The following is a 20578-nucleotide window of genomic DNA, read 5'->3' as shown; positions in this document are numbered from 1 at the left end:
TTATATGCACCCTTACAGCTAGCAAGGAAGTGAAATGTGAGAGCTCGCCAGCACATGGCACACAGTAGGCCCTCAACAGACGTTAGCTGAATGGAAAAATGCATGTCTCCTTTGCCGATGACCGGAGGTTACATTCCTGAGCATGAGATGTAGTGAGCACATCCGAATACGTACCGGGCATCCCCTGACGATTCTCTGTATGTCTGACAGCTGATCTCTCATACCGATGTTTTGCTTCATCTAGTAAACAAAGTGATTTTAGGCCAGCTAAAATTATGAAAGTTTTATACAGAAAAACTAGATTTAAAATATTTTATGTCACTTGATAGAGGGCTCCGTATGTTCATAACCCTTAATAAGAATCTCAGTTTCGTGTCCCCAATTATTTATTTATTTTTATTTTTATTTGAGAGAGAGAGAGAGAGAGAGAATGCAAGCAGGGTAGAGGGGCAAAGGGCGACAGAAAGAGGACCTTAAGCAGGCTCCACGCTCAGCGCGGCGCCTGACATGGGGCTCAATCCCGTGACCCTGGGATCGTGACCTGAGCTGAAATCAACAGTGGGCCACTCAACTGACTGAGTCAGCCAGGCGCCCCATCGTATCCCCAGTGTTTTAAAACAAAGACACAAGTGACAGCACTGTATTCAGAAAGTATCTTCAGGGCATAATATGTTATCAGGTTACATTCAGCCTGGCTGCCCATGCAGTACGCCCATCACAACAGTATTTTCAGAACGATAGAACTGTCTTCCATGATGCCAAATTCTTTCAGAGAATGATTATGATTTAATCATAAAATTTTTTTATGATTAAAAATTTTTATGATTAAAATTTTTTTATGCCGCCCAGAGCCCGAAGTGGGACTTGAACTCACGAACTGTGAGATCACGACCTGAGCCGAAGTCAGACGCTTAACCAACAGAGCCACCCAGGCACCCCCGAGAATGATTATGATTGCTATACTTACTGAGTCAGAAAATTTAATTAACACGGTAAGAAGTACCTTCAGAAACAAAGAATTTTGCTTTTTTTTCCTCTTAGTTATCTGGAAAAATCAATCTAAATATCCGAGTCTTCAAACTTTCATATTAATAAAAGTTCTATTGCGCTTACGCAGATGTCTGAAAACATTGTGTCTCATGTTGCTTGGCTTAGAATAGATGCCCTTAGTGCTCCAAATCCCTGAACCCGATGATTTCACATGAAAGGGATAAAAGACTTTGAAGTAAAGAACACCACGACAGGATAAGCTATTTCAGGATCTTTGAGTCAGTACCGCAAAGCATTGTAACATTTTTCAAGGACACCAACTCTTACCAGCAACCAACCTGATCTATATAACGTTTATAGTTTTTGACTTGGTCAATCGCAGCGGTCAAGTCCCCACGGTCAACATGTTCTGCAGGAGTATGAAGCCTCAGAGCGTACAGAAGATTAATATATTCTTCAAATCTTCTGGATGGGTGTAAGAGCAGCTCCGGGAGGCTGTAGGAGGCATAGAAAATGGAACGCTGGTCACTTTTGGAAGGTCAAAGTGTGCCCTGTGCTTAGGACACCCCCACCGTGCTTTCTCTCAGAACTCACCTCAGCATTTTGGTAGCAACGGTCTTATCATGCCTCTTCAGGAAAGCTCGGAATGCTGGTATCGTTTCTCTGCACTAAAGGTATTCAGTGAACTGAGTCAGTATAGACAAAATGGCTTTGCAGCCAGGTAGGCCTGGATTAAAATTAAAGATTTAATTTAATTCTACCTAATTCTATGTGACCCTGTCAAGTTATTTCACTTCTCTGAGCCTCCGTTTTCCCGTGGATACTGTACCTAACTCTCGTGGTGAGGAGAGGAAGAATCCTCTCCATAAAGTGCTTGTCAGGCAGTAAGTGTTATCCCCACAGTAAGAAACTATTCACCTATAATACTGCTGTTGACTATGTTTTCCACAGGAGCATTAGAAAGAGGCTCCACTGTGCCAAATATGTTTTAAAATGCATTCGTTCATCTTAGTAGAGCCCTCCGGAAGTTACCTCATTTTTCTCAGCACACACGTGCCTAAAAGACACCAGTAATGCTAATTTCCAGAAGGCAAATATTCACTGTTGTAATGTTAACAGCTAACGTTCACTGAGTACTTGCTTATATGCACACCCCGTGCTAGTGACAATATGTGACACTCTGCTCCCATTTCCGTCCTATGGTTGGTCCTATGAAATCGCCTTATTCACGCAACTTTCCCATCATTCACTTGTCTAGCAGTGTTTGAACTCCCTAAGTGGGGCAAGAAGAATGCTACAAAGGGAGACGTCTGAGGTCAGGGATCGTCCAGAGGCCTCCCAGCCCCTAAGCCTTCCCCTCGGCCTCAGTGCAGATGGGCGGACCCAGCCGGAGTGGATGCAGCCGACACTGGCAGAAGTCAAGGTGTCGTCTTCTGCTGCGCTTTTCACACAAATTGAAGAGGGAGGAAAGAAAAATCTCACGGCCGTCAGAAGAGACCCCAACAAGAGCAGCGAGTGACACAGAAGGAGCTGAATGTTCCTGCCCAGACTACATATGGCGTCGGTCGCAGTGGGAAGAATTGTGTGTAATGAACTCTCCAAGGGATGGAAGGCAAAGAAATTCCTTATTTCACAATGAGATTTTTCAAATTGAGTGTCCCTATTCCAAGCAACATGTGTTATCGATTCCTTTTCTCCATAAGAGAGTTGAGCTTGTCAAGGCCACGCAGGACCACACGTGTTGGCAGAGTAGAATCAGGGCTCTCAGTTTTGTTTCTACCTAATTGTTCGACGGTTTTCTCTAAGCAAACCACAGGGTATCTGGGACAAATGAAAGCTTGGAAACGTGTATGATTAGTTCAGCCCAACAATCAGTTCCTGGGGCCTACTGTATCAAGCACCATGCTAGTCCCTAGTGATACGAAATTAAATAAGTCAGAGTCGCCATCCCCAAAGAGTTCACAGCAAACTGGAAGCTAAGAGTAGGGAGGAAGTCTTCCCTATTAATCCTAGTCCTTTGGATCGCACACAAAACTTCCTCTCGAGCTCAGAAGGTCTCCTACGTGCCTGGGTGGTAACTCAATCATTACCTTCTCCATAGTTTTCAGAACAACCGGATAATTGTTGAAGAAATTGGTATATATGTTCAACTGGCTTCCAAACTTTAGGAATATTTCCCCCACGCCGTGGGCCGGGCCCCATTCCTGCAGTCTGTCTCTCAGGTGGTCTAGAAACTGCCTGCCATAGGAGAGAAGCATGCCCGTGAAAGAGTGGCCAGGGATAACCTGGAAACTTAAAAACCAGGTTAGTTGTCGTCAGCGCAGGCTGGCAGGGCTTTGGTCCAGTCGTTTTGCCTTGACACAGAGCAGGGCAGGTCTGCCAGGAAAGGGGGAGGAACTGGGGTGTGAGGACGTAGGTTGCCTCTGGAGAAGCCTCATCTCTCCTCATTTCCTTGAGCCAGAAGCCCCGGCCGGCCTCCGGAGGCCTGCCCCGGACAGCACCCCTCCCACATGGCCAGCCAGGAGGGCGGCAAAGGTTTCTTAAAGTCCTCAGAGGAGAGTGACTGACTCGCTTCAAATGCCCCCCCCCCCCCCCACCCGGCCCGTTTCCCTGAGGCCCTAAGGTTGTCCTTCATTCCACCCTTGATGGGACTTGAAACCAGGGAGAGGCTTGTTCAACCTGTTCCTTTTGCAGGAATGGGGGGTGGCCACGGAGTGCAAAGCACTTCTGAATCACCCAGAGAGGTGACTCTGCCTCTGGCAGAGAGGCACCAGCTCAGTCTGTCTTTACCGCTGGTGCACGTGGTCACGTTTCTTTGTCAACTGGGGCATACATGGAACAACCTGCTGTCATTGAGCTGACCCCCCAGCCTTGGGTTCTCGAAGTACAGTATCCTAGTGACCTGACTCCATGAAATCCTTTGTTTTCGTTCCCTTTGCTCACCTGGGCACTGCTGATTAAGAACAGTGACAGGCACTCTCTCTCAAAAAATCAAAATAAAATCAATAAAAGGGGCACCTGGGTGGCTTAGCTGCTTAAGCGTGCAACTCTGGATTTTGGCTTCAAGTCATGATCCCATAGTCATGAGATCAAGCCCCACAACTGGCTCTGCCCTGAGTGTGGAGCCTGCTTGGGATTCCCTCTCTCTCTCTCTCTCTCTCTCTCCCTCTCTCTCTCTCTGTCCCTCCCCTCCCCCCCCCCCCCATCTCAAAAACAAAACAAACAGACGGTTCTTCCCATCACCTTCTGCGTGAACAATATAGTGAATACAAAATCCCCAGGCACTCAGCTCCACTCCTTGAACCACAGCATCGAACTGAGGCAGGGATAAGCCCCCAGGAGTTCTCACTCTTGGTCGCAGCCCAGCAGCAAGAGTCCTCTCTCGTGAGATGATCAGGGGCTCTGAGCAGGGCGGAGAAGAGCCTCTGTACAGCTTTTGAAATAATTAAGGGTGGGCTCCTCCCAAGGCATGATGAGTGAATATTTGAAGAAATGCCTACACAGAGTTTACCTGTTGAGACTTAGAATCCGCAAAACGTCGGAGAAAATGATCCGGATATTTGCAGCACTCAGAATCGCTCTATTTGATGACAGGGCTGCTTGCAGTGGTGCTGCGTAGACCTCTCTCACCATTTCCAGCATCTGTACATATTTTCTCTCACTCCGTAAGAGTTCCCTGACAACCCCCGTTCGCTTTCCAGCCGAGTCCATCTGGAGCTTTCTCTCCTGTAGAAAGGCATTAAGGACTCACAGGGAAAGCAGAATGACTCTTTCCGTGTTTACAGCCTCCAAGAGCCTGAAAGCTGAAGGAGGCAGAGAAATGACCGACGAACAGTCGGGCAGTCATTCTGAGATTCCCCCTTTGGGGTTTACAGCATACAAGGTTGAAGGGGACCCTGATAGGGGACTGTGGTGGACCCTGCTGACCACGGCTTGATCCGGTATCACCAACTAACCCCTCCCATCGGGCCAGTCTTGGATCCCGAGGGGGCCAGACTGAGGCTCGATGTCTATCCATCCGGTCTACTTGAATACGTATTCAGTGACACATGCTAGGTGGTCACTACACAACGATGGGAGGGCACAGAGCCTCGCCTTCATGATGGTGATAGTCCAGTGAGGAAGCCTTTGGGTTGCCCACTCTTGGTTGCTCTCCTGTGCCTTTTCCCCAGTGTTTACTGACTGATTTATAGTGTTTTATTGACAACACTGCAGACAGAAGAACTGAAATGAGCTAACCCTCCTATCAATTAATCTGCTTCCAAATTAATTTTCAGTGCTGGGACTAATTCTTTCTCTTCTATCCGTACTTTTCAAAAGTTGGAAAATGAGTATCCTTACAATAGAAAACAATGAAAATATTTAATTTTTAAAAATGCAATGGCCTTGTGTTTGAGCCTAGAACTATTAATACTCTTAGAACGCAATTTCTCCTTCTCCCTTTAGCCCTCGGATGCCCCACACCGCCCCAAATGAAATATAACAATACGAAGTGTAATGCCATGTGATCTTTGCCCAAAACAAATCAACCATAACTTCATGAACCAGAATTCAAATATAAAGTAAATGTAAGAGAAAAACCAGAAAACTCACTCTATGAAATACTATAAACACACTGTTTTGGTAAAGTTTTATCTTTCAAACACAGGATCGATCTATCTATCTATATCATACCCATTTAGACATTCCTAATGAGTTAAAAAAAAAAATACATTTATAGCCCCACCTGGCAGCTGGCTTGGAGCCCGTATTATACTCTTATGTGTACAAATGTTTTTAAAATATTGGAGTTCTCCAATATTTTTAATCATTTGATTTTTTTTGATTTATTTATTTATTTTTATTTTTTTTTCAATATATGAAATTTATTGTCAAATTGGTTTCCATACTACACCCAGTGCTCATCCCAAAAGGTGCCCTCCTCAATACCCATCACCCACCCTCCCCTCCCTCCCACCCCCATCAACCCTCAGTTTGTTCTCAGTTTTTAAGAGTCTCTTATGCTTTGGCTCTCTTCCACTCTAACCTCTTTTTTTTTTTTTTTTTCCCTTCCCCTCCCCCATGGGTTTCTGTTAAGTTTCTCAGGATCCACATAAGAGTGAAACCATATGGTATCTGTCTTTCTCTGTATGGCTTATTTCACTTAGCATCACACTCTCCAGTTCCATCCACGTTGCTACAAAAGGCCATATTTCATTCTTTCTCATTGCCACGTAGTATTCCATTGTGTATATTAATCATTTTAAATTAAGGTTTCAGTTGTCAAACCTATTGTCTTAAAACCATTGTCAGGTGTTGTGACCAACAGTGAGATGAGATACTCTCATATTCATGGCGCTATGTGAACCCCCTTCTCCCTGGTGATTCCGGGGGGGTGTACCCGAGGGTGAGCGAGCACCCACGCCATGAGGTCCACACGGGCAACACTGTGGCAGGTGGATTCCCCAGAGCATGGCCAGGCTTGGAAAGGAACTCCACGGTTGAGCTCAGGGCTGTGGGATTCAAGTTTCTTTCTCGGCAGGCAGTGTGACTTTAAGGAAGTCATTTAAGTGTTCTAACCGTAGTTCCTCATCTACAAAATGTGGTCGCTCACATCTACCTTAAGGGATTGTGAAAAGGAAAACAGGATGAATTTGCGAACGTGGGATGAAGAAAGGCAAAGCGGCTTGTGTGTGCTGTGTGTTAGGGCAGGATGGGACCAACCTCGACCTCCTCCACGTCCTCCCCTTTGGAAACAGAAAGACAGGGCCCTGAATGTTATAGTCAGCCTTCGAAGTCAGACTACGAGTTGGTGGGTCATTTAGAAACTGTGAAGCTTTATGTCCATGTGCCATTTCTCTAAATGCTGTCCTCCTGTCATATTAGAAAATCAGAGTAGGGTGTCTGGGTGGCTCAGTCATTAAATGTTGGACTTGGGCTCAGGTCATGATCTCATTGTTCATGGGCTCTAGCCCAGAGCCCTGGGTTGGGCTCTGTGCTGACAGCTCAGAGCCTGGAGCCTGCTTCGGATTCTGTGTCTCCCTCTCTCTCTCTAATTTTTTTTTAAAAAAATTTTTTTAGAGGAAAAGGAAAGAAAAAAAAAAATCAGAGTAGCACAGAGATGGCTCTTGCTCCCAAGATGTTAATTGGTTCATTTCTTGGTTAATTTCTTTTCAGACCAGGACATATTCAAAAGAAAAATCTACCTGTTGGATTCCCTCACTTATATTTAAGGTTTTTCCCCCCTAAGGGAAACTGTCAAGAAAAAAGAACCAGAATAAAGGCTGACGCCTTTTTTTTTTGGGGGGGGGGGGTCAGGAGCAAAACAATGGAGAATTCTTACTATATAATCATTGGCTTACCAGCTTAACCAGCGTCTCAAAATTTAGATCGTTTTTGCTGAGACTTGATTCTGCATCCTGAGGGTTGTCTTGTCTAACATTTCTTTCCTGAGGATTAAATGCAGACTTGATTATTTGGAGGCAGGCCTTGGGATGTCTGAATGCCCAGTGGGTGCTGTGCCTACGGGAGGCTTTCAGTAGCTGTCTGCCTTCAGCCCCAACCACGGTGCTCCCCAGACACAATGAACTAAGCACATGACACAGTTGATGACTCTCTTAAATTAAATCTGATGTTAAAAAAAGTAAACTTTAGCTTCCTAGGAACTACATTATACTTGAGAAACTGAATTCAGTGCAGCCCCCCTTCTCCCTGGGAGGCAGGAGAGAGACCCTGCTCCTTGAGGCGGGGGGGGGGGGGGGGCGAGTGGGGGGTGGGGGGGGGCTTATCTGCTCACTGAGGCACGAGGAATCCCACACATTCCAGGCCTCTGCCTCAATTCTGCTGTCATTTGTCAGTTGAGGACAAATGGCTTATCTTAAAAGTTAACAGAAGGGACATCTGGGTGGCTCAGTTGGTCAAGTGTCTGACTCTTGGTTTTGGCTCAGGCCCTGATCCCGGGGTCATGGGATCCAGCCTGCGATGGGCCCTGCGCTGACAGCGGGGACCCTGCTTGGGATTCTCTCTCTGCCCCTCCCCTGCTCTCACTCTCTCCCTTCTCTCTCAAAAATAAATCAGTAAACATTAGAAAAAATAATAAAGTGGCCAGAAGAAAAAGGGCACAGCACTTTGTAAAATCCACCCTTTTTTTACTCTAATGAAAAACGTGTCAGAAACAATCCACATGCTCTCTCTAGAACCTGTTTCCACATTTAAATATAGCTTATTCCTTCTTCATGTTCCCTTGTGGCTTTCATATAAAGTAGCACATCGAAAAACAAAAAAAAGTCCCACCTGCTGCCCGCAGGGTCCTCCCTAGCAAGGGAACAATGGTCCCGGGTTTGTGGTGAGAGGTAAGGATGATTCCTGCTCATCACTGCTGCCTTTCCTAGTCAAAGATAAAACTACTCATGGTAACCCCTTGAGTTCTATGGCGAGAGTGGGAAAAAGAAAAAAATCAATGTATAACCAAGACTTTGTTTTTGGTTTGTTTTTTTTTTTTGTTTTTTTTTTTTTTTTTTTTTTTGGTTTTTGCCTTATTCTACTCAGGCAAAAGGAATTTTTGTTTTGTAACTGCAGCCGTTCTTTATGGCTACCTGAAGTAAGAGCCCTGGTCCCCCAGCTGCAGTCAGCTGGCTTCTCCCCGGTTTGCAGAGGTCCCACCTGAGCCTGTGCACTTCGCAGCCGCCCCAGAGTCTTTCCACCATTTCTTTTGCTTCCCCCATTTGTGGATGTCCCCTGTTAGCCTGCCATGTGTTTATACTTCTGCTGGGGGTGGGGAGGGGGGCAGGAATCTACTTTGAATCTTGGCAAAATCAAAGTTTCTATGAATGGAACACACTCTCTTCTTTCAGCATAAACAGCAGTGATGGTGATTTAATAGAGACATGATGACTTCAAGCTGTCAGTGGTGACAATGACACCAATAGTTGTAAAGATAGACGTGGCTGCAGACATGCAATGAGAACGATACTCAAACTGGCCCAAGGTTAAGAGAATCGAAACGGGACAGAATCGTCTGTGGATCTCACATATAAGGGAGACCGCCTCACCCGGGACATCATCCCATTGTGCAGGCTCGCACGAGTGCTTCTGCACGGCCCCCCGGACCACCCTGGTTGTAGAGAACCTGTTCACTCACACTGGGGCTTTGCTTCACCTCTGGCTCAGCAGCAGCCACTTTTATTAAGCATCAATTTTTCTTTGTGGATAGCAAGTTGCTTTGGCGTGTGAATTTTGTTTGAATCTAAAAAGAACAAGTTTTCTCACTGTATACGATACGTATAATTTCGTTACGTTTTAGAGACGATTTTTAAATTTAAGACATCATCCCTTATTTTCTTTTTAGGGATGAACTCGGAGGAAGTGACGAGGGCAACACACTTGGCACATTTATAAGGAAACTACTGTTTGGGGCTGGTGGGCCTGTGCCTTGGCTCTCTCTGTGACATATAAGGGAGGCCACTGATGACATGGTAGGAACTTTCCTGCCTTGTTTGCCTTTTCCAGATTTTGCCGATGCTTCTCCCACAAGACACTCAGTGCCTGAATTAGGGGCAGAAATAGCTGTGAAACTGACAGGTAGAACTCAGGAACAACCACGGGTCTGCTTGTAACCTGTTGCCATGGTTGTATAGTATCAGTGTAAACACTAGAGTGAGTCACTACTGCCCAGTGAGACAGATAGGATCTGATTGGACAGATGGTAGTAGACAGACAGACAGACAGACATGTGCATATACCTCTATCTGTATATACATATATGGGCAGAGTCTGGGCCATCTGGATGGAGGGTAGGCCCTGCCCGGTCATACCTTCAGGCACGGCTCTGTGTGTGTGTGTGTGTGTGTGTGTGTGTCTGCTCCTGGATTTGGCAGGCAAGTCCTCTTACAGAATCCCCTATGGAATGGTCTAAAACAATTATCTCAGCAGAAACCGTTATTTTCCATTCCTATGGCTGTTAAGTTTGTGTGTTCTTCAGGACAAATATCTACAGTTTCTTTATTATTTATGTATTTGCCGATTTTTAAGTAGGCTCCATGCCCAGCATGGAGTCCAATGCAAGGCTTGAACTCAGGAGCCCGAGCTCAGGACCTGAACGGAGAGAAAAAATCAGACGCTGAGCTACCCAGACACCCCAATATCTACAGTTTAAAAAATAAACTCCGATGTGTGGAGAAACTCAATTTCTCTATTGTATCCTAATTCCACACCTATGTTTAAGCCGTGGTTTCTCTTCCTGGAAGTCCCCAACTTTGTTTCATGGGGTTTGTGCACAAACTCTTAAGTAGTAAACAACAGAAAACCAAATAAGAATGTAACATATATTTTTCCTAATTTGATTTTTGTTTTAAATCAAGGAAATTTCTAGGCATTGAGTCTTCCGATTCTGTACTTCTATTACTGGCAGGTGATGTGACATTAGCAGGCCTGCTTTCCAGCAATGAGGCAACTTGAAGTCCAAACATTCTGTGTTATTTTATTAAAGTGATTAGATGTTTAGGGGCGCCTGGGTGGCTCAGTCAGTGAAGCGTCCAACTATTGATTTCCATTCAGGTCACAATCTCACAATTTGTGGGTTCAAGCCCCACACTGGGCTCTGTGCTGACAGTGCGGATAAATATACATATTAGATATATTAGACATAATATATATTAAAATTAAATTAAATATTATATATGTATATACATATATACACATATATACATATATATACACATATATATATACATGTATACACAATACATATATACGTATGTATGTATATATATCTCCTATTACTTCTGGTTCTCTGGAGAACCTGACTAATGCGTGGTCTGCAAGAGTCTTTTGAAAAGACAGATTCAGAGATGGGGCATGAGGGAAGCAGGGCTCTGACCTATAAAAGGCTTAGATGTCCCTGAAAATGTGTTAAGACTCTTCTTCGAAAGGAAGCTTGTGCTTGAGAAGAATAAGTCACTTCGTGGGGGTGGGGGGGCAGGTTAAACCAAGGGTCCTGCTCTGGTAACAACCAAGGGGTGCGTGTGCATAACTGCACGGCTTTCATTTTGCTGAGCAATCTGGGGACTTGGCAGAGGGGACGCTGCTGCCAGAAGGTCCTCCGTGGTTGCCTCTCCTCCACTGTGCTGTCCACAAAGAAGTGTGAAGAGAGGCTTCCAGAATAGCAGGTTAATAGCCTGTTATTTGCCTGCTTGATAGAACTCACAGGTCTATTCTCACTAACAGTCTCCATGGTGAGTTTGTGTTTGGGGTGGTGTCCCCAGCCTTGAAGCAAGAGGTGATTTTTCTATGGGCATCACGTGACATTCTATGGACATCATCTGAAGTGATATTTTCTTAGAAACCAGCTCTCTGAATGACAATGCAGTTTTCCGTATTTCCCGAATCCGTATTATTTCACTGAACCAAGAATGGGTGGATTCTGAACATAGTTCTGGCAAAATTATTCTTGTTTGCTTGAAGAACTGGCTTCAAACCCACCTTTTTTTCCTTTTATGAATCTGAATTTCAACTAAGAAAAGAACACATCCTACTTTTATTTAAAAAAAAAAAAAAGTGTCCTGGATTGCAAATGAAACCATTTTCTTGGGGCGTCTGGGTGGCTCACCCAGCGAGTGGTTATTAAGCGTCCAACTTCAGCTCAGGTCATGATCTCGCAGTCTGTGAGTTCGAGCCCCGCGTCGAGCTCTGTGCGGACAGCTCAGAGCCCGGAGCCTGCTTCGGATTCTGTGTCTCCCTCTCTCTCTGCCCAGTCCTGCTCTTGCTCTGTCTCTCAAAAATGAATAAACGTTGAAAAAAATTTTTTCTTAAGTTTTCTCTCGAATCAATCTCAGGACTCCACTGAGCGAGCTGCTTAATGCAAATGATGGACTCTGTTCCCGGGGCCCAGACCGTGTCTCTCTAGTCAAGGAGTGCAGCTTCCCGTATTAAGTGGCTTCACTCTCATTAGGAAACTACAAAACACCCTTTTTTAATAATAATCCATGAAAAGGAAATTCGTAGGAAAAATGACAAGTTGAAAGCTTTCCAAGTAGAATTATCATTACTGTGTATGAATTTCTTAACCACCTGTGTCTAACAGCACAGCAATAACCTTACCTTCATGAATAAATCGAATGTTGCTTTTGGGTCACATTTTGTCAGAATAACATCTTCTCCGAAATCCTTGCTTTCTTTACTACTTTTCTTCAGCAGAAAATTTGACAAAAATTCCAGAGGTTTGTCCTAAAAAAATCAACCCCCCACCAGAAGAAAAAAAGAAAGAAATTCCAATTAAAACATTCATCTGAAATACAGGTCGATCAAAGTGTAGCAGAAAAGAGCAGCGTTGTCTTCTTTCTACCCAATTAATTTAAGTCTAGGAAACAAAGTAAGTATTATTCAACTAGAATCCGTAAATGGTACTTTGTAGTTAATTTTGGTTCTCTTATTGTCCAGGATCTCTCAGTGGCTGTGTTTTACAACCCGATATAATCTCTCAGAGGAACTGTTCATACAAAGGGATAATATGGTTAAAAAAAAATCAATGCAAACTAAAAATGTATTTAAGTATTGGGTTTTTAAAGTTGGCTTTCTTTGAAAAAAAAAAAGAAAAAGGTTGGCTTTCTTTGAAGAAACACTTACAGAATTATCTTTTGAAAGTTCCATCAGTCCATCTGCCAGAGCTTGTGCAATTTCTTGGTTATTCAGAATGTTAGCCACACTCATGTGGTCAAACATGAATTGCCCTGCGAATATATAAGGCCATCTGCCTTGTAATTAATTTACGTAAGAGATGTGATCAAGCAGAAAACAATTCAATCCTCACCCTTGCTTTTTAGTGGATAACAATGTGAAGAATAAAAAGTAAAATTCCACTATGCCATGGGGGCTATCTACCCCCCATGGACATCATCTTATATAAATTGACCAAGAGTAACCAAATGTGCAGCATATGAAAAAGTACCCATCCTGGTAAGGCTGATATTAAATAGAATATATAAATTGGGCAATAAGGAGGGAACATGTGAAAATAAATCTTGTAAGTTTAAATTTTAGATTCTCAATCCCACCCAAAATGTCTCCTCACTCCCCTTTATCTATGTGCTCAAGTACATAAATACTTTAAGTCTACAGGAAATGACATACAAACATAGTTACACAGACATCTTTTATGTTTTTTAGTGTTTTGAACAACATACATTTATGTGAAAATGATTTTATTCCATTTAACTTCTTCTTGCTTACAAATATTATTTAAAAATTCTTCTCTCTTGGTACACCTGGGTGGCTCGGTCGATTAAGTGTCCAACTCTTGATCTTGGCTCAGGTCATGATCTCACAGTTCGTGGGATCAAGCCCCACATCAAGTTCTGTGCTGACAGCATGGAGCCTGCTTGGGATCCTCCCTCCCTCTCTTTCTGCCTCTCTGCTGCGTGTGCTCTCTCTCTCTCTCTCTCTCTCTCTCTCTCAAAATAAATAAATAAATAAGTAAACATTAAAAAAAATTCTTCTATCTTGAAAAAGCTAACTTTCTCACTTTTCTTTTTGGTGCTTAATACCTATGAAAAAACCAGGAGAAATAATTTCTCCCTATTTATAGCCTCATAACCATTTTTCAGTATTGGCTGAACATCCACTAAATGTGGTCAAGTGGATAGTACATAAAACCAAGAATAGCACTCCCAGTTTTGCCCTGTTTTGGAGGCATTGATGTAAAGAGATGCAGAACATATATTGACATAAAATATCTACATGTATAGCTGTGTTTTATGGCTCTTGTACAGACAGTTATTGTGGCAAAAGACATCAATAAGAAACAGGGCAGGGAAGGGAAGGAAGAAGTAAGACACAACTAACTACTGGCTTGATTTCAGGGGTGTTTAAGGTAGATGGGAACAGTTAGGGAGAAATTGAATAGGTAGTTAAAGATGGGAGGGTGGTCATTTACCCAGATGATAAACAAACAAAACAAACCCCCAAAAAACCCCTCATTTTAAAGGAAGGATTGACTTAGGGGAAGGTCCAATACAGAAAACTGTTTCCAAGACTCTATTGTGATAAATCAGTCATGAGTAAGGAGTGTGGATGGGAAAATAAATTCAGTGATGCCAGTAGGCTCAGCGGAGGACCATGGAGCCCATCACCAAATTGAGTATTTTATATAGAAAATAAATAGAACACCACCCCAGAACAATTTAAGTAACGGGTGCTGTGTCTAAGAGGAGCTTACCTTTTAGAGCAGATTGTGGTGGGGAAAAGGGCAGAGCCCTCTGGCCTAGCAAACACTTAGTGAGTTTTGTGTAGGTCGACAACCGCCTGGCACAGGATTAGTAAGATGGTTTCATTTAAAATGAACTAGCTTCAGCATTTTGAAGATGAACATATTTGCTCTCATTGGCTATTCCTTACATTCGAAAGGAGATAATGAAGGACAAAGGGAATCAAGTTTTACTGAACAGGTGCAAAGGTCAACTTTTGCTTGAGCCATTCCTAAACTTGTATTTGCTCTGGAAGCAGAACGAGCCTCATAACTCACCTGCAACAAAAGTAGCAAGAGTTCTTACCTACTATCTTGGCACTGATGTTCTTTCGCAACTCCTTGAAGAGAGGACTTAACTGTTTCCTTACTGATTTCAAGGTGTCTTCCAGAAAGTCCGCGAGGCTGGACCACATCTGCAGCTTTGACTCACTGAAGTAGATGCCAAAGGGATCCCTTTCCCACGGTCGTCCCAGCCAATCACTGAGAACTGACAGTATTTTCTCCTTTTATTATTGCAGGCTTAATATCTTTCTCCTTAGAAGACTAAGATAAATACCCATGGTCTCCTTTCAAAGGTAAAATTACAAACTCAAGAAGCACACAATGAATAATTTCAAATACCTATCTATTCTTTGATAGATAAGGCTGACATGTTATATTTGAAAACAAAATTAAGTAGCCGCTGGATTTGTAGATCAGGAAGCAGAGTGGCCATCTGGGTAAGAATATACTGACTTTGCTTTACATCCTAAAAATGAACATACAAGAAAATCCCACTCGGCCTGGCTTCCCCATCATGCCATCCAGAGTCATCTTGGGCTCGCCAACCCTCTAGCTTTCTTACATCATGTCGAGTTGCTCTCTCTCTATAAATCTCTCTATAAAACTGCAATGGGTGCTTAAGAGAGTTCTCTCCTCGAAAATCAATTACTGAATGATACTGTGGCATGTTAAATCTGATTTTCTGTCCCGAATGGATAGGTAGCCTTATTTGATTCCTGTCCCTCATTTTTATTGATAGACATGTACAACTCTGTATAAGATGTTTTCCTAGAAGAAAACTAAGAAGAAGAGAGGGAAAAGGAGGACGAACAGAAGGCAGAGGAGACAGAGGAGGAGAAAAAGAAGAAAAGCTTCCCCAGAAAGAACAGTGTGTGCAGGCTGATGTCCCCTCTCCATAAGGCCCCATATGCTTTCACATGGCAATGCAGTGATACAAACTAAAGTGAACGAGTGAGTTCTGCTACAAAAATCTATCAGGCCAATGTGCTTTCTGTAGATATGTGGAAACTTGTCCCTTACAAGTTCCAATCATGCCAGTTTTTCCCAGGCTCGAAAGTCTTTTGGCATCTGGCATTAGAGAAGTCATGCTTTACATGGTTTCTACGTGGCCCCAAACCCCAGGTAATAGGAGGCCAGGGAGTTTTAAAGGGGGAAATGATTATATTACCATTACTGTAGCAGAGCAATGTGGTCCTCTTGCTGGTCAGCCAATGTCACATTTAGATTCAATATTTGCAACTTTTAGTATCTAAATCAAATTTTGCTCGCAGATGTATTTTCTCTTTGTTTTTCCTCTCAGGTAATGCAGTTGAATTGGAACCTGAGCAAGCCCCTTCACCATCACTTTATAGCTGAATTCTTATTTCCCAATGACACTATATTGATTATATCTCACTAAGAAGAATTATTCTTTATTATTTCTCTAGATCAGCAACTATACATGTTTAACTGTTAAAAGTGACGTTTTCCCAAATGTGCATCAACCGATGAATAGATCAAGAAGATGTGGTTTATATATACACTGGAATACTCACTCAGCAATGAAAAAGAATGAAATCCTGCCATTTGCAACAGCGTGGATGGAACTGGAGGGTATTATGCTGAGTGAAATAAGTCAGCCAGAGAAAGACAGACAATCATGTTTTCACTCACATGTGGAAGTTGAAAAACTTAACAGAAGACCATGGGGGAAAGGAATGAAAAAATATATATAGAGTCACAAACAGAGAGGGAGACAAACCGTAAGAGACATTTAAATGCAGAGAACAAACTGAGAGTGGAAGGGAGTGGGAGAGCAGGGGGGGGGGGGGGGGAAAATCGGTGATGGGCATTGAGGAGGGCACTTGTTGGGATGAGCACTGGGTGTTGTATGTAAGTGATGAATCACGGGAATCTACTCCCGAAGCCAAGAGCACACCGTATACGCTGTATGTTAGCTAACTCGACAATAAATTATATATTTAAAAACATGATGTTTTCAATAGAGTTTGTCCACATGATGGTTTGAAGCGAATATCTGCAATAAACAACCCCTTTCTAAGCAAATGACTGAGCACCAGGCAATAACATAGTTTGAATAGCGACAGCATTCCTTCAGAGAAGGAATGGAAGACAGTAATTGACATGAGTCAGAACCGGTATTATTAGCTGTGCTGTGTCTTTTGGTGACCCTGGAGTTGGTGGATGTTACCGGGCACTGTGGTCAGCCTCCGTGTACTTACTGTGTTGGTAAGAGCCAGTTGCAATCCCAGTGGGGGCAGTAAAGAACGTGCCAGTTAGCTGAGACAGCTGAGAAAGAACTTCTATTCCTGCCTCTGCGCAGTCAAAAATACTGTCATTAGTTTACTCACAGGTTTTGCCTTGGAACAGTTAAGTATTACTTAGGAGCACTAAGCTGGCCAAGAAAGGCCGCGAGGACTTCTCGTCTTCGATCCAAATCCCTCATGGAACAGTCCACAAACGCTTCACAGCTCACCCCTAAGTGCCGAGGTCCAAACACTTAATCTATGGGGACTACACAACAGGGTGGAGACAGATGGCATGGGGTTTGACCTGGTGCTTATTTTCAAATTCAGAATACTCAGGCCAAAGGCAGAGAAAAGTCTACATACATTTTCGAAAATAGTTTGACTCAAAGGAGAAGTCTCATTGTAAGAATACAGACTTAAAACTGTTGAAACTTAAAAACAGTGGTCAAAATTAAGTATGGCACTAATTTCACCCCTTCTTCAGTGACACAGCATAAAGATGGAATTATTAAATTCAGCACATAGAGTGAGTTACTTTGAATGAAACTAATATATTGGGCTATATATTTTAACTCTTTGTGGTCTAAGAATAAACAAATTACTCCAAACTGTTTCAATTGTTTGGAAAAAGATGGCAGTGACTGAAAGGTTGGGATGTCTTTCGTTTACTGGGGTCTAGTCTTTGTTTTTTAAGTTTATATATTCGCTTTTCAACGTTTATTTATTTTTGAGACAGAGAGAGACAGAGCATGAACGGGAGGGGCAGAGAGAGAGGGAGACACAGAATCTGAAACAGGCTCCAGGCTCTGAGCTCCTGGCTGTCAGCACAGAGCCTGACGCGGGGCTCGAACTCACGGGCAGTGAGATCATGACCTGAGCTGAAGTCGGACGCCCAACCGACCGAGCCACCCAGGCGCCCCTATATATTCGCTTTTGAGAGAGAGAGGGAGAGGGTGAGGGGCAGAGAGACAGAAGAAAAGAGAGAATCCCAAGCAGGCTTCGTGCTGATAGCACAGAGCCTGATGTGGGGCTCAGTCTCACAAACCACGAGATCATGACCTGAGCCAAAATCTAGGGTTGGGTGCTTAGCTAACTGAGCCACCCAGGAAGCCCTACTGGGGTCTAATCTTTTAACTGACACATGGTCCAGCGAAATCAATAGAGTCCATAGGTATACCTACATATATGTGCTCAACTGATTTCAACAAAGATGCAAAAGGAAGGCACGGAGAAAAGGACGGTCTTTACAAGAAATGGCGGTGGAAAAATGAGATATCCATATGTTAAGGAAAAAAACCCACAAAACTTCAACCTGTACCTTTAACACTATGTAAAATAAACAAATCAATGAATCAGAAACCTAAAAGTCAAAACAATAAATAATTTAGAAGAAAGCATAGGAGAAAGTCTTGTGAACTTGAGTTGGGTAAAGAGTTTTCAGATATGACACTGAAAGCATACTCTATAAAAGAAAAAAAAAACAAATTTGACTTCACAAAAATTAAGAACTTCATCTCTTCAAAAGGGATTGTTCAGAGAAGGAAAAGATAAGTCCCAGGGTGGGAGGAAATATTTGCAAATCAGTTTTCTAGACTACATACAGAGTTCTCAGTAAGACAACAAACAACCTAATTTGAAAAATGAGCAAACGATTTGAACAGACACTGCAGCAAGGAAGACAAATGAATGGCAAATAAGCACATGAAAATATGTTCAGTATTATTGGTCATTAGGAAAATACAAACTAAAACCACAATGAAATACTACTGCACACCCACACAAATGGCTAAATTTAAGGAGACTACGTACCCAGCGTGGGGGTGCTACACAACTCAAGTTCTCATACACTGCCAGTGGAAATGAAAAATTCTACAACCACTTTGGAAAACAGCTTAGCCGCTGTTTAAAAAGTTAACACCAGGGGCGCCTGGGTGGCTCAGTTGGTTGAGCATCCGACCTCAGCTCAGGTCATGATCTCACAGCTTGTGGGTTCGAGCCCCGCGTGGGGCTCTGTGCTGACAGCCCAGAGCCTGGAGCCTGCTTCGGATTCTGTCTCCCTCTTTCTCTGCCCCTCCCCCGCTCCGTGTGTGTGTGTGTGTGTGTGTGTGTGTGTGTGTGAAAAATAAATAAATATTAACAAAATAAATAATATAAAAAGTTAACACTGATCATACGACCCAGCTGTTCTACTCCTAGGTATTTATCCAGAGAAATAAAAGCATATGTTCACACATAGGCTCATACCAGCTTTATATGTAAGACCCAGGAACTGGAAAGAACTCAAATATCTATCAACACGTGACTGAACAAACTGTGGTATATGTGTACGATGCAATAATTCCCAGCAATAAAAAAACAGTGGGCCATTGATACAAGCATCAAATGGATGGATCTACAATAATTCTTCTGAGTGAAAGAAGCCTGACAAAAAAAGAGTGCACGATGTATGTATGGTTCCATTTATAGAAAATTCTATAAAATACAAGCGAATATATTGTGAAAGAAAGTAGGACAGTTGATTCATGGCTGGGGGTGGGGAGAAGTAGGAGAGAAAAATTACAGAGTGGCATGAAGAAAATTTTTTGGGGGATGGTGACTAGGTTCGTTATCTTGATGTTTTATGGTTTCACAGGGCAAGTATCCATATGTCAAAATTAGGCCAATTGCACCCTTTAAATAGTACGGTTTATTAGGTGTCACTTATACCTTCGTAAAGTTGCTTGAAAATGTTTAAATAATGTCCAAAAACAGATAAATTTTAGGTGTTGGGCTTATGAAGCAACTGAGCGAATGACGATATCCTAACCGAGGAATCCCGGGCCAGGTGGGGGGGTTTGGCGCTGAGGGGGCAACCCGGCCTTTTAGGTATGTTAACTCTGAGATGCCTCCTAGATGCCCAAACTAAACATTCGTATGAGGACGTCAAGCTAGCTGCGGGTGTGCAGCTGGGAGATCGCAGAGCCGGAAGCACAAATTTGGGAGTCCCGAGCACATGGATCGGATGTAGAGTCGGGAGCGGATGAGGTTGTCCAGGGAAAGAGTGCGGTGGTGGGAAAGGCCGGGCAGCTCGCCGAGGGCGGGGAGCCGGCAAAGGACCCCGGGAAGGGCCCGCTGACGGAAGAGGCAGCACAGGGAGAGGGTGGTGTTCCGGCAACGGAGGGAAGGAGGAGAGTTTCCAGGAAGAGTGTCCGCGTGCGTGAAATGAGGGGCGAAGGAAGGGTGAGGGAAGTACTCGGCATAGACCAGTGCTTCTCCCAGCGTGCCCCGGGAGCGGCAGCACCTGGGAACTTGTTAGAAATGAAAATTCCCAGCACCTCCCGCCCCCGGCCCCCGCCAGACCTACTGAGTAAGAAATGCTAGGACAAGGTCTAGCAATGCGTACTTAAAAAAAAAAAAAAAAAGTCTTATGTATTTACTTTGAGAGTGAGAGCGGGGAAGGGATAGAGAGAGGTGGGGGAGAGAGAATCCCAAGCAGGCCCTGCAGGGGCAGCGCCGAGCCCCACACGGGACTCGACCCCATGAACTGTAAGATTATGACCTGAGCCGAAATCAGGAGTCCCATGCTTAAACCACAAGACCTCTAGGTGACTCAAATACACATGAACATTTGAGAACCACCGAGATAATCTGTATATAGGTGAGGGTACATAGGCGAGGGAAAGTTTATGGTCTCTCTCTCTTTTTAGGACAGGAGCTGCTGCTACAGGTGATCCTGATTTGATAGGAATGACCCAATAAAAGAGGGTAGAGGCTGTCGGAGAGAACTGAGTGTAGGAATGCGGCCGTGAGGAGGTGAAAGGTGGTGAGATACAGAGTCCTAGCGGATGCCGGATCTCTG

The 20578-nt window shown here is 43.6% G+C and overlaps 1 protein-coding gene across 1 annotated transcript in view; it reads right to left on the bottom strand.

The window, feature by feature from the left end:
- Window positions 1–20578, bottom strand: part of ECT2L (epithelial cell transforming 2 like) — an 81433-nt gene that overhangs the window by 12575 nt on the left and 48280 nt on the right. The window contains exons 11-20 of the mRNA XM_049654457.1: window positions 16714–16806; window positions 14514–14696; window positions 12592–12695; window positions 12067–12192; window positions 7332–7418; window positions 4502–4716; window positions 3081–3228; window positions 1585–1658; window positions 1329–1485; window positions 175–240 (exon numbers count right to left, since the gene is read on the bottom strand). Of these exons, the coding sequence (XP_049510414.1) occupies window positions 175–240; window positions 1329–1485; window positions 1585–1658; window positions 3081–3228; window positions 4502–4716; window positions 7332–7418; window positions 12067–12192; window positions 12592–12695; window positions 14514–14696; window positions 16714–16806 (1253 nt within the window). The remainder of the gene's footprint in view (window positions 1–174; window positions 241–1328; window positions 1486–1584; window positions 1659–3080; window positions 3229–4501; window positions 4717–7331; window positions 7419–12066; window positions 12193–12591; window positions 12696–14513; window positions 14697–16713; window positions 16807–20578) is intronic.

This window comes from Panthera uncia (assembly GCF_023721935.1).
Source record: "Panthera uncia isolate 11264 chromosome B2 unlocalized genomic scaffold, Puncia_PCG_1.0 HiC_scaffold_24, whole genome shotgun sequence".
Lineage (NCBI taxonomy): Eukaryota > Metazoa > Chordata > Mammalia > Carnivora > Felidae > Panthera > Panthera uncia.
Note: the sequence above shows the minus strand (reverse complement) of the source record. Positions and strands in the feature narration are given on the sequence as shown.